This window comes from Hemibagrus wyckioides, linkage group LG10 (genome assembly GCF_019097595.1).
Source record: "Hemibagrus wyckioides isolate EC202008001 linkage group LG10, SWU_Hwy_1.0, whole genome shotgun sequence".
Classification (NCBI taxonomy): domain Eukaryota; kingdom Metazoa; phylum Chordata; class Actinopteri; order Siluriformes; family Bagridae; genus Hemibagrus; species Hemibagrus wyckioides.
The window spans coordinates 18,225,835-18,238,085 of record NC_080719.1 but is presented as its reverse complement, the minus strand read 5'-3'; the positions used below and the strand labels follow the sequence as shown (position 1 = coordinate 18,238,085).

At 37.8% G+C, this 12,251-nt stretch overlaps 1 protein-coding gene across 1 annotated transcript in view; it reads right to left on the bottom strand.

Moving 5' to 3' along the window:
• Positions 1 to 338: 338 nt before the first annotated feature.
• The window catches only part of wdr18 (WD repeat domain 18), a 78,329-nt gene continuing 66,416 nt past the window's right edge, over positions 339 to 12,251 (bottom strand). The window contains exons 8-10 of the mRNA XM_058401666.1: positions 11,757 to 11,923; positions 4,639 to 4,707; positions 339 to 795 (exon numbers count right to left, since the gene is read on the bottom strand). Coding sequence (XP_058257649.1) covers positions 667 to 795; positions 4,639 to 4,707; positions 11,757 to 11,923 — 365 coding nt within the window. The 3' untranslated portion in view covers positions 339 to 666. The remainder of the gene's footprint in view (positions 796 to 4,638; positions 4,708 to 11,756; positions 11,924 to 12,251) is intronic.

The following is a 12,251-nucleotide window of genomic DNA, read 5'->3' as shown; positions in this document are numbered from 1 at the left end:
AATTCCGTGTTTGACGTGTATGGGACGTCTCCAGAACACACGCCATGCAGTTCTGCTAATGGTGCTGAGTGTTTTGATACGTCTCAGGTTATGATACTCAGGTTCTTTTTAATTTTATTCAGGTCTGTGTAACTTACACGCTCACATCATGATCAGGTATGAAATCTAATTGCTTTAATTTTACTTAATTCACTCAGGCGGAAGCGATGTAACTCATTAGAATTTGGTAAATTCATCAATCTTTTTTTTCTCAGTGTATAAAGCAATGAGAGTTCATTACTTTTTTTTTTTTTTTCCAGATCCCAGAATCAAATAAAAAATGAGCTCATGCCAAATGATTGCTCTGCATTATTTATGGATTCTACTCCATCATTTATTGAGTCCATGACGGTCGGTTCTCTCATAATTTAGCAACAGTATACAAAAGTGTGGACAGGATGAATATTAAAAAAAAATGTTTATCATACAAAATCAGACTCATCACACATGCTTTCAGAATATCAAATACCTCATATCAGGAGGAAAAAAAAAAAAAAGAGAGAGCAAATAACAGTGTGACCAAACTCATACAATATATGACTGGAGTTTTATTCATTAACGTCCACCGTTTTAACAAGCTCGTGTCTGAGTAAAGTGAGGTCACTTCCTGAAGGTCTTTCTATCTCTTTAATTAGGCTTCGTAAGGAGCTGTGTGGAAAACTCGTACAAATCTTTGTTGATTTTCTTCAGGGTCCTCACCTCTTCTTCCAACTCTGACACGCGTACCTTGGTGTTCTCTCCATCACCGAACACACTCTGCGAATGTGAAACAAAAAGGAACAGAAGTGCATTAAAAACAACGTTCATTTTTGCATTGGCGGATATCACAAAAGTACAACTCGTAATTATTTCCTCATTTGGTGTGTTGTTCAGTTTTCTTTTACTGTGTCAACGTTTGCTTCAGCGTTGTGACTCTGCCAAGCTGAGGGGTGAAGGGAAGTGAGTTATAATCCTTCCCGTTTCATTTTCCTTAAAAAGGTCAATTGTGGTTCAAAGGAAAATCGGTCGACCTAACGCTTATTGCTGAGGACTCTGCCCGAAGAGAAGATCTCAAACAGGGATAGGTTTTAGGAGAACTAAAGACCAATTCTGCACAACAACAAAAAAAAAAGGACGACTTAACTTTCTCGTCGGGTTTGAAGAACGTCTTGGGTTCTTGATGAGGTCATCAAATCCCATTTAAAAAAAAAAAAAATCCTTAATCTAGCAGAACAGATATCGACATTGCTATTGTGGAGAATTCCGCAGCGCAGGCAAACGGTGGAGGACAGCAATGCAATTTTCCCACAGATTAAGAAGCAAGGAGGGGGTGGGAGTGGGGTTAGAAAACTCGTGCTCTCCATTAATTTATTTATTTCAGCATTTCCTTCAAATGAATGCTGTGGGCTTTCGGCTCGCCCGCAGGATTCGGCTTCTGTTTTGATTGAGCGAAACTAATCCACTTAACACCACATTGGGTTCTTCAGCTCTAAGCACAGTGGAGAAGGTCCCATAGTGACAACGTGCTTCAAAATTTCCCCAAAAAGGCATCACTCCTAAAGGTCAACAGGCTAAGGAGCCACTTCAGCCAGGTCTATTGGGTGAAGAGCTTGAATAAAATAAGTGCATGTGAAGGTTATGGGAAGGATAGGGTTGGATAACAAGGCAGTTAGATTTTTCAGCCTCAGAGGCTCCATTATATCATGCTATAATCCTTCCTGTAGTCAGCAGGTGGGATTTGGAATAATAAGTTCTCAGGGCATTAACGTCCAAGTCATTTCTGTTTAATGTCTAATTTTCTTAAATGCACTTTGATGGTATAGCACAAGCAATTCATTAAGTATGTAATTAAACAAGCTATTAATGAAAGCAAATAGCTGGGGATTTATTGTGTCTGGATATATCAGGAGAAGTCACAAGGGTCTTGTTCTTGATTTGTGCACATTTAATTCTAAATTTTTTGGTCAAAGGACTCAGGGCTGTTTTTGTGACCTGGATCAGAATTTGAACTTGAAATCCATGTGTGTTTGCAGGGACAGGGATGTGGTTAAGTGTGGGCAGGTGAAGCGTTATGATTCAAAACAGTCATGATTTCTGACTTTATGTTCCATCATAATATACGAGCAGTTTTAATATACGACTGGGTTTAAACGTTGGTGTAAAACAAACCGAACAAAAATCTTCTGCTGGATTTACAAACATTTCAGAAATGCTGGATTTCTTCACACTCATGTACGTGTGATCATCTATAACACGCAGAGCGCGTTCCTAACAGCTCATTTACAGCAATCACTGACCGCAACAATCTGTGTTCATACTGGAAACACGAAATGATGAGTAAACAGTGGGGGGGTTGGAGTCAGGTAGGCAAAGAAGGAAGTTATATTTTGACTCACTTCTAGGGTTGCAAAGTTGCAAATTTCCATGGGTACTTCATCTTGGGAATTTTGGAAATATTCCAAGTTGGAAACTTAACAGGAATTTATGGGAATTTACAGGAATTTATAGGAATAAATGGGAACTTACAGTGATACCTCAGTCCTCGACCACCCCATGTTTGAATTTTCGGTATTTGTTTCGAATTTTCGAGTCAATTTGACCTCGGCGTACGAAAATGTTTTCGGTGTACGACTCGACCGTCAGGAATGCCGGTTCTTGTTACATACAGGATTGCTACGAATATCGAATAACTTAAATAAGGGTATAATAAATAAATAAATAAATAAATACAATAACAAAGTTTTGACTAACAGGGTAGGACTACTGCAGCATTCCACTGTATTGCATAGATGTGTATTACATTTGAGTACTGAACAAGCCAAATACAAGTCTTCCTGATCACACACACACACAGACACGCACACACGTCCTCTGATCCTCGCTCTGTGACGCATCTGTGGATTGAAGAACGCGCTGAAAGACTGGGGGGAGCCGAAGTCTGCCGCCGTTTTCATATGAAACTTAAAGGGGACTGAGGCGATCACCAATTTGTGTACAGTTTATGGAGACTCGCAGAATTTTAGGAGGGCTGAGTAGAAATGTTAAAGCCACCCTAAAAATGGCCTAGCGACGCCCATGCCGCACACGCTATCCATGCAGCATACCCTGGCCTAGACAATACAGATGAAGCAATTTACACGGGTCATCTGTTCTGAAAGCATCATCTGTGAGTGCTTGTGTTATAACCCTACGCTATCTTTTGGGGTATTATTCCAGTAGCCATGTCTCCGAAAAAGGGGAAATCAGGCATCAGTGTTGCCAAGAGGAAAATTGTGAGATCAACCATCGAGGTGAAACTGATTAATTCATTTTACATTATTTCCTATGGGAAAAAATTATTCCGTTTTCGACCAAATCGGACTTTTGGAACGAATTAAGGTTCAAACACAGAGGTACCGCTGTATTTAAATTACTTAGAAATTTGGGGAAAGTTATATAAACTGTGGCTATAAACATAAATCTAAACATTTTGTTTGGTCATAAGCTGAAATGCAAGCAAACTAACGCATAAATGAGATTTTTGAGTTTGATTTAATTGTATGTAGAACTTTAATTAATTCTTTAATTTCAGTGTCTCGGCCGTCGTGATGGAAGAGCTGCACAGCGTTAAAAGAACATGACTGGCTGAAAAACAACTGGAACCTGAATCACATTCAGCAGCTTTCTCATGCTGGTCATTTAATCTGCTCTTACTTATAAGTGTGAATTCAATCTTCTGGCTTGTGGCTATGTGCAGATGGACCCGCCCGTCCTCCAGCGCCATTTCTTTTGTTATAATAGAATAATTTGTTTTGTTTGTCTTCATTTATGAGTTTGTCTTGCTGCACTTCCTCTATTGTTCATATTCCTTAATTAAAATAAAACAACCTTGTGAACTAACACGAGAATGTGGTTTGTAACCCTAGACTACAAAGATCTTCTATCAGTCACTCAGGATAAGAAAGTCTGTGAAATGCTGTAAACATTAATAAAACAAGCAGTGAAGTAATCCATGTAAATTATATGACAAACTTGATAAAATGATATACAAGTTGATAACGGTGTACATTTACACACCCTCAGGAGCGCGAGTAGGATATGAATGTTTCTTAACAAATACTTAAGATCTTAACGAATTAACAAATTCCTTAAGGAAAAACTCCTATGAATGAATCTGTTCATATTCAGCTCAATAAATGAAGCCCAAAGAGCTTTATTATACTGGTATTTGTTCTGAATGCATAATTTTGAACAAAATAACTTTCAGGATAGTTTGGGGGGAAAAAAATGAACTAATGTTGAGTGTTCATTCGCAGCTAAATTGCAAACCTAATCAATTAACACTGCTGAAGTGAGCAATCAGCACTAATGAGCAATCTTAGCCAACTGCCCCCAACACAAAACCTAATGTTCTAATGTAACTTCAGTTATTTGGGGGCATGAAAGAAAATATAAACATATAAATCAGTGCATGTCAGTTACATCTGCAGTCAGGAATCTGTATAAAAATGTATACAGTTTATACTACAGCTGCAGAATCAGTCACACTTCGAGTTCCCTCAGAACTGCAGTACGATCTGAGAAAAATAACAGGATCAGGATCAGGATCAGGATCAGACTGATCTGGATTCTTACACCCACCTTGTCTGTAACAGCACACATGAGAGAATTAAGTCGGTCTGCCTTCTCCAGATACGTCTCCTCCAGCTCCTGAAAAAAAAAACAAAAAAAGATATTAAAACAGATATTAAAATACATCCCTCCTATACCGTAAGATTCAAATATATCAGTCCATCACCAAGATAACATGGGTGCCATTACTTACACACAAAGAGTAGTAAAGGAGGAAAAATTAAATCAACAGGTCCGGGTTATTAAGAGATGATAATCAACATCCGGTTTATTTTATCAGGTAAGGGTTTTGTATTTATTAAATGAAAAGATGTGTTTTGTTATTTTATGAATGCATTATGCAGGAATTACTGAACAACTAGTAGTTAGGTGAGACTAGTTACTTGGTTAAGATCAATCCCTGTTTACTACTACTACTTTATGGTCTTAAATAAATATTGTTAAATATCTGGTCCATATTTTCTTTCAGAAAGTAAACTATTTTATTTACATCATTTGGTCGACACCTCTCACTGCAAGTGCCTTACGCCCTGATTAGTCATTTCTATAGTCATTTCTATATTAGTCATATATGAGCAGTTGAGGGTTAAATAGCCGTGTTCAAACCCTCGGCAGCATCAGCTTGGTCTTCCTGGGATTTAAACTCACAACCTTCTGATCAGTAGCCCAACATCTTAAGCACTTAGCTGCAAACTTCAGCTCCTCACCACTGCTTTGCTGTCGGTTTCCAGCGATTAGACTCAGAATCTAGAGAGTGTGTGTATAAATCTCAGCACAGGCACCCAGGTGGTGGAATAAACTTCCCCTGGCTGTCTGAACAGCTGAGTCACTGGCTGTCTCCAATCGAAGAATAAAGACCTTCTTCTTCACAAGAAACTCGTCTACTTGTCTTGTTCCTGTTGCCCTTCAGAGTAAACCCTGACCTACTTTGCACTAGGATTTGTTTTAGACAGAGACTACAGCGCACTTCTAAGAGTTGCTCTGAATATAGCCGAATAACGAATACTGCAGATTAAAAACAGAAAAGAAAAAAAAAAATCTTGTTATGGTGTGTCTAAGGGAAAAAGGAACTTTTAGGAAATTTTATGCAAATTTTCTGCATTTCACCATCAATTTGGGGGTAATTTTTGGCTGTTGTCCTGTTGAAGTTATGGTGCATTCCTTTGACACTCATATGCAACAGAATTCACATATATTAATTTTCTTCTAATTTGTATATTTGCACCATCAAGGACCCTGATCGAATAAATACAGTGCACTACTGCTTTAAATCATGCTTTCACATCAATGACAATAAATAGGCTTGAAACTTTAAATGTTGGGTCTAAAATTTCAACAAGAAAAAAAGGACAGGTCTGTCGTTCTGTGCTTGAGCAGGTATCATCATCATATCTTTTTGAGTCTGTCGTGTAGTTGATCAGGCTTCCGACCAAATTTACCAGTCGGGGCCTTATATTGATGCATTTTCCTTCACCATTTGACTTAAACTTTTCCAAAAAATGTACAAAGCAGGTGATATGAATCACTTGCTGTTTAATTTCTCATTTGGTTTCTGTTGCTCATCATCGTACTGTAACACTCGAACCTCACATCCTTTCACAGTGTCTCCTCTTCATTCCAGTTGGTGCTTTTTCCATTTTTTAAATTTATTTATTTTCTACACACAGGCTTTCTGTGCCTGTACAATGCATGTTTTGTTTACTTCCTGTATCACGACCCTACAACTTGTGACTCGGGTCGCCATGTGATCCACCAGATCCTGACTAAAGATGGATAAGGACAGAGCGTTTCAGATGGAAACGCTCACTTTAAAAAGTTGTCTGCTGGATCTCTGTAGTTTGCAAAGCTTGGATTTAATTAACCAGAGAAGTTCTTCGTCTCTGACGTATCACCTCAAAGCAAAAACACCCGACCGAATCTAACTCCACCGGGTCTCTCCGATCTATATTACACCGCATCCTTTCACAGAGTACATGTCTGGCACCTCAATGTGGGGTTAACACTGTAAAAGCGCTGCTAACTCTGCCTCAGAGCAGGGCTTCATAACTCCGTGTAAAAACGCAGTACTAACCCTGCTTCTAAATTACAAGAAGCAGTGAAACGTTCCTCTATCCGGGATCAACATGGGGTGAGAGCAGTGTGAAATAAACTTTCAGTATCTGGTTCATGTGTCAATCAAAAAAAAAAAAAAAAAGTTGTTTCCTCTCCACGGTCCAATTTCCATCTACTTTAAACACTATGACAATGAGCGCAAACACTGTAGTGCCAATAATCTCTTAAACAGGTCTGTCCAACAATCAATCAAGTCTGATTCGGTGTCAGCTCGCATGCAGCAGGATTTACAGCTTCATCCTATCAGTTGAACAGTGTGGGAGTTAGCACTTATTAAACAGCACGGTCAATAAAGCACTTATTCTTAATGCGCTAAAGGTTTTACATACGAACCTACGCAGGAGCGTAGCATCCACTGCGGCTTAGCAAAACCTTCCTTCAAATCATTAATAACCTTAATAACCACACAAGCATTAATAACAGTCTGGTGCGGTTTCACATTTCCAGACAGAGTTATGTTTAATAGCTTAAACAGTGTTAAAAACAGTGATGAGGTTCTGTTCGATCTAAATGTTAATACCAAAGCACTGATGAATTCTCGAGTCTGAAGATGATTCGTTTTCTTTAACAGCAGCTCTGACAATCCGACAAAGCAGCAGCTACATGACAAATCACAGGTTTATATTAATATTCTGAATCTAAGAATTTCTAATACTTTCGAATTCTGATTTGTTTGTCATCCCGAGCCTAAGGTCGTAAATCAGCCGCCACAGGAAGTAAACAAAACTGTCTTAATTGTGTTAACTTTAACATGTGAAATATTTCGAATTATTAGGCTAATTTGAACATGACTCATTTCTATTCTAATTCCAAGATTAATATTTATTCAGATTTATTTGATACATTTTTTAATAAAATATGCTAAATAATCATTTCAAATACTTTCGAATTCTGATTTGTTCGCCACCCCGAGGTCGTAGGTCAGCCGCCACAGGAAGCAAACAAAATGCAGCAGTTTTAACTGTGTTACCATGCTAAATATTTTGAATTAATTGGGCTAATTTTAATATGACTAATTTCTACTCTAATACAAAGATGAATATTTATTTAGATTTATTTAATAAACATTTAAAAATATGCCAAACAATCATTTCTAAAAAAAAAAAAAAAGCGGCCTCCTGGTGGTCCAGCGGCAGGATCCCGCGCTCTCATTGACGCGGTCCGGGTTCGATTCCCAGGCAGGGTGTTAACCCAGCCACTGAAGAATTAACTCTCAGTGCCGGTCCTAAGCCTGGATTAAATGTTTGTGTCAAGAAGGGCATCCGGCGTAAACCTGTGTCAAATCACGCGGATCAAAAGGTGCAAACAGCGGACCCTGCCATTGCATTGGACACTTGGGTATAATAATAATAATAATAAAAATAATAATAATAAAACTATAAAAATCGAATATTAAATACAAATTTCTAGGGCTGAATTAACCCCACACAATATAATGATTAATCATAATTGATCTTTTTTCTTCTTTAGGCTTGTAATAATGATTACATAATGGATATGTAAATCTAAAATCACAGAATTAACATAGAACCAACAGCCATATAAACACATTTGAATAGCGTTGCTTTATAACATCTTTTCCCCACAGATTCTCTGCAGTGAACAGATTTCCAGTAAAACCATCAAAGCCCTCAAACCTGTCTGTCGGCTCGAAAAGCATATTTCTTACACGCACAGAAATAACAACAGACCTCAGGCCTATATGTTAACGTGGAAGTTGAATTTTAAAACCATCAAGTCCATTGAAATGAGTTTAGAAGGCAATCATTTCTTACACGCATGAATATAAATGAAAATTAACAACAAAACATGTGCTCCATGTTTGAATAGCAGCTGGATTTAAAAAAAAAAAAAAAGCTCCATGCGTTTAAGAAAAGAAAAGAAAAAAAAAAACCGAAGGGAAGATTTTGCTGAAAGTGCTGAATTTTTTCACTCCATAGAAAATATTTCAGCTTGGTCCTCCTGAGGCTGCAGTGTTTAACTCTCCAATTAGCCAAAGCCTTAGTCACCTTCTCGCTTACGGGTTTTGTTATTCGCCCAGGAGTACCTCACTGCTGAAATATAGATCGGAGAGACCCGGTGGAGTTAGCTTCGCTCGGGTGTTTTTGCTTTGAGGTGATATGTCAAAGACGAAGAACTTCTCTGGTAATTAAATTCAAGCTTTGCAAACTGTGCAGATTACTTTTGTTTTTCCAAACACCTAGCAGACAACTTTTTAAAAGTGAGACTTTCTATCTGAATCTCCTCTCAGAGATCCCTTATCCATCCGACATTCTTATCCGTTCTTATCCATCTTTAGTGAGGATTTGGTCGCTCACATGGCAACCCGAGTCACAGGTCATAGGGTCGTGATTATTTACAGGATAAATGATGTCGGGGAAAATGAAGGAGGAAGTGGAGATGGTTTTATTTATGGTAAAAAAAAAAAAAAAACTGGACGTCAGAAAGAACATGACAAACTTAAGAAAGCAAAAAAAGATGATAAAGCTGTGAAAGATAACAATACAGGTTTGAGGGCAAGTATTTTAGACCCAATTGATGGACCAAGCTCTTGAAAATAATAATGTTATTTAAATATGGATATTTAAATGAAAACAACAGAATTAACATAGAAGCAACAGCGATATAAATAAATTTATATAATGTTTTATTTGTTTTTTAAATTTTAGACCCAACTTATAGGCCAAGAGATGAGCCTGTAATTCTCGCAGATGTGCAAGAGCAAGACAAGACATTATTTAAAGCTTCACATGCTGTTTTTATCCAATCAGCGTTGTTGATGGAGCAAATAAGAAGGTTAAGACAGGGAATATATAACGTGAAAGGTCAGATTATGAAGAGTCAATATTCAGTGTTAATCCCAGGTAAAGTATAAGCAGTGTAAAAACCTCAAACACACTAACCCAGGATTCTATTTACAGAGAGTTTACACTCTCTCAGGGTGCTTTTTATATACATCAGACTCTGTTGCTTTAGACTCTGACAGCAAACAGGTTTATCTAAAAATCTCAGTGATCTATCTTACCTCATATCTTTTATTGAAAAGGCTTATTTTGGAAGGATGACAACATTCCCGCAGGCTGCAGGGATTAGACTTAAAGTCAATAACAAGAGCAAACAATGGTGCTAGAGACCGAGGAGGCAAGAAGCAGGCGAGAATAGACGAAAAGCAGGCGGCATTGTGAACGTGTACGTGAATGTGAAACGTCTGGACGTGTTAAAGAGCAAACAAAAAAGTGTAAACACACAGCAGGTGGCAGGCAATTTAAACACACAAGAAAACCCACATTATTCACCAGCCTTTAATTGATTTTGACGCTGAAAGGCTTAGCGATGGGCCATAAACAGCTGTTTGTTAACAATACTGCAACATTTATCTTACTCTAGTGTAGAAGAAGAATGTGCCATAGTGTCTCTTTCACTTAATCTTTAAATGTTTACCAAACACATTAAACACAACACATTGTCTTAATGACAAATAAGGGGCAGGCGTGAAAAATGTCCTTCTGAATCAATAGGATTTTAATTAATTAAGACTATTTGCACCATTTTTAACCACTGACTGTAGCTAATAATCGTTGATAATCTCATAACAATGCTGTATGTTGAGGTCTGGGAAATACTACTTGCACCAATGGCAGTTGGAGGGATCTCCATACAAAACACATATAATGTGGTTAAGGTTTGAAGTTTAGTGCATGCCGAGATGTATTTCTGCTCACCACGGCTGTACCGAGTGATTATTTGAGTTGCTATACACTTCCTGCCAGCTTGAATTGCTCTGGCTGACTTCCAGATTTGACCTCTCCTTGTTTGGTGTTCGGGTCAAATTGACCCGTTTTATATTTTCATAAAAAATGTCTTGCATTTTGTTGTAAATCATTCGCATTTGCAGATTTTGTTTTTCTAAGCTGTGTTTCACAGCCAGCAACTGCGATAATCTCTGGTTTCTTGTGCTCATGTTGTTGTTCATCACCTGTATTTAATAAATCAGTGCAAAATAATAAACATCATTTGAAACATTATTCCATCTTAGTTGTTTTCTAGATTTCTGCCAACAAGCTCTTTATTATAGTATATTTTGTTACACAAATTATAACCGTCACAAAGACGAATAACACTTTCATTGTTGAATGTGATCTAATGTGTAAATGCTATCTACATTGAAATAAAGACAATATGTGTAAAGGACTATTATTTCTGTAGTGCTTTTTAAACCTCAATATCGTCCCGGGTCAGTTGGACCCCAAATGACTTATATTTTATACAAGAAAAAAAAAAAAAAAAAAAAAGCACGCGAGAGTTAAGGGCCTTTCTCAAGGGCCCTGCAGTGGCAGCTTGGTGGACCCGGGATTCAAACTCACAACCTTCTGATCAGTAATCCAACACCTTAACCACTAAAGCTACCACATCCCCACATAATACAAGGTTGTATGGCGCTGCACCACTCGTCTGTCCGACCTTCTGCTACTTTGATTTGTTTTTGTGCAGGTTGTTTTTTACAAAGTCAACAAATGGCCTTATCTTTTAGACCCAACTGATGGGCCATCTACGGTGTAGAACCCAAAATATTTCCACACACTGCATTTTAGATAATTTGGGCTCAGCATTGTCCACTCAAAGCAGTTCTGCTGTTTGCTGTTATCTTCCATTTTCTTATTTACTGATGGGTCGAAGACATGCAAAACTTTTAGGGCACCCACTGCTGGATCAGATGCTAAACAACACAATTAAAAACTGTCCAATGCTGCTCATTAATATTTGTATGGACAATTTCTCAAGCCATGGTTGAACAGATGTTTAAATATCGGTTAAAAAGTGACAGCCCTAATTAAAACATCTCGTTCCTTCGATGTATACAATCAGCTTGGCTCTTGTTAGGAAGCTTCCACATACTCTCAATAATAACTGTATATTTCTAATTAATCAGTATCAGCTTATAAATCAGGTTTGTCCATTTGGATTCGATAGATTAATCACATCCATGTGACATTTATTTTAATCATATACAATACCTGGCAGTTAGCACCCAGCCTGAGACACATTCCTCCTGCTCCGGCTCCTTCAGCTTGCTCCGAATTGTTCAGATGACGGCTGAAGCGAGGTAAGGGGATGCCAGGTCGACTGTCGGGCAGGAACATGTTGCCAGGGGCAGGGATAATAGCAGCGTTGGTCACCTGACCTGTGGACAAAAATATAGATGTCTGATTTCTGCATGGACTTAATACATTTATTCATATTTCATGATCTTAGATAATAGATATGTTATAAAGACACCAGCTTTATAAGACAGGTTGATTAACGCAAGATGCACTTTTCCAGTTTAAACCACAAAAAATGGATCTTTATTTTATTTTTTACACTGTAACCCTTTCCTGTAAACAGTATTTCATTTTATTTCCCCAAAACAGTAACATGCTGTTCCATTTACTTTTTTCCATCCATAATACAGTATCATACTGTAGATATTCTGCATTCTGGGATTGATTTGTGTTGTTTTTTTTTCTAGG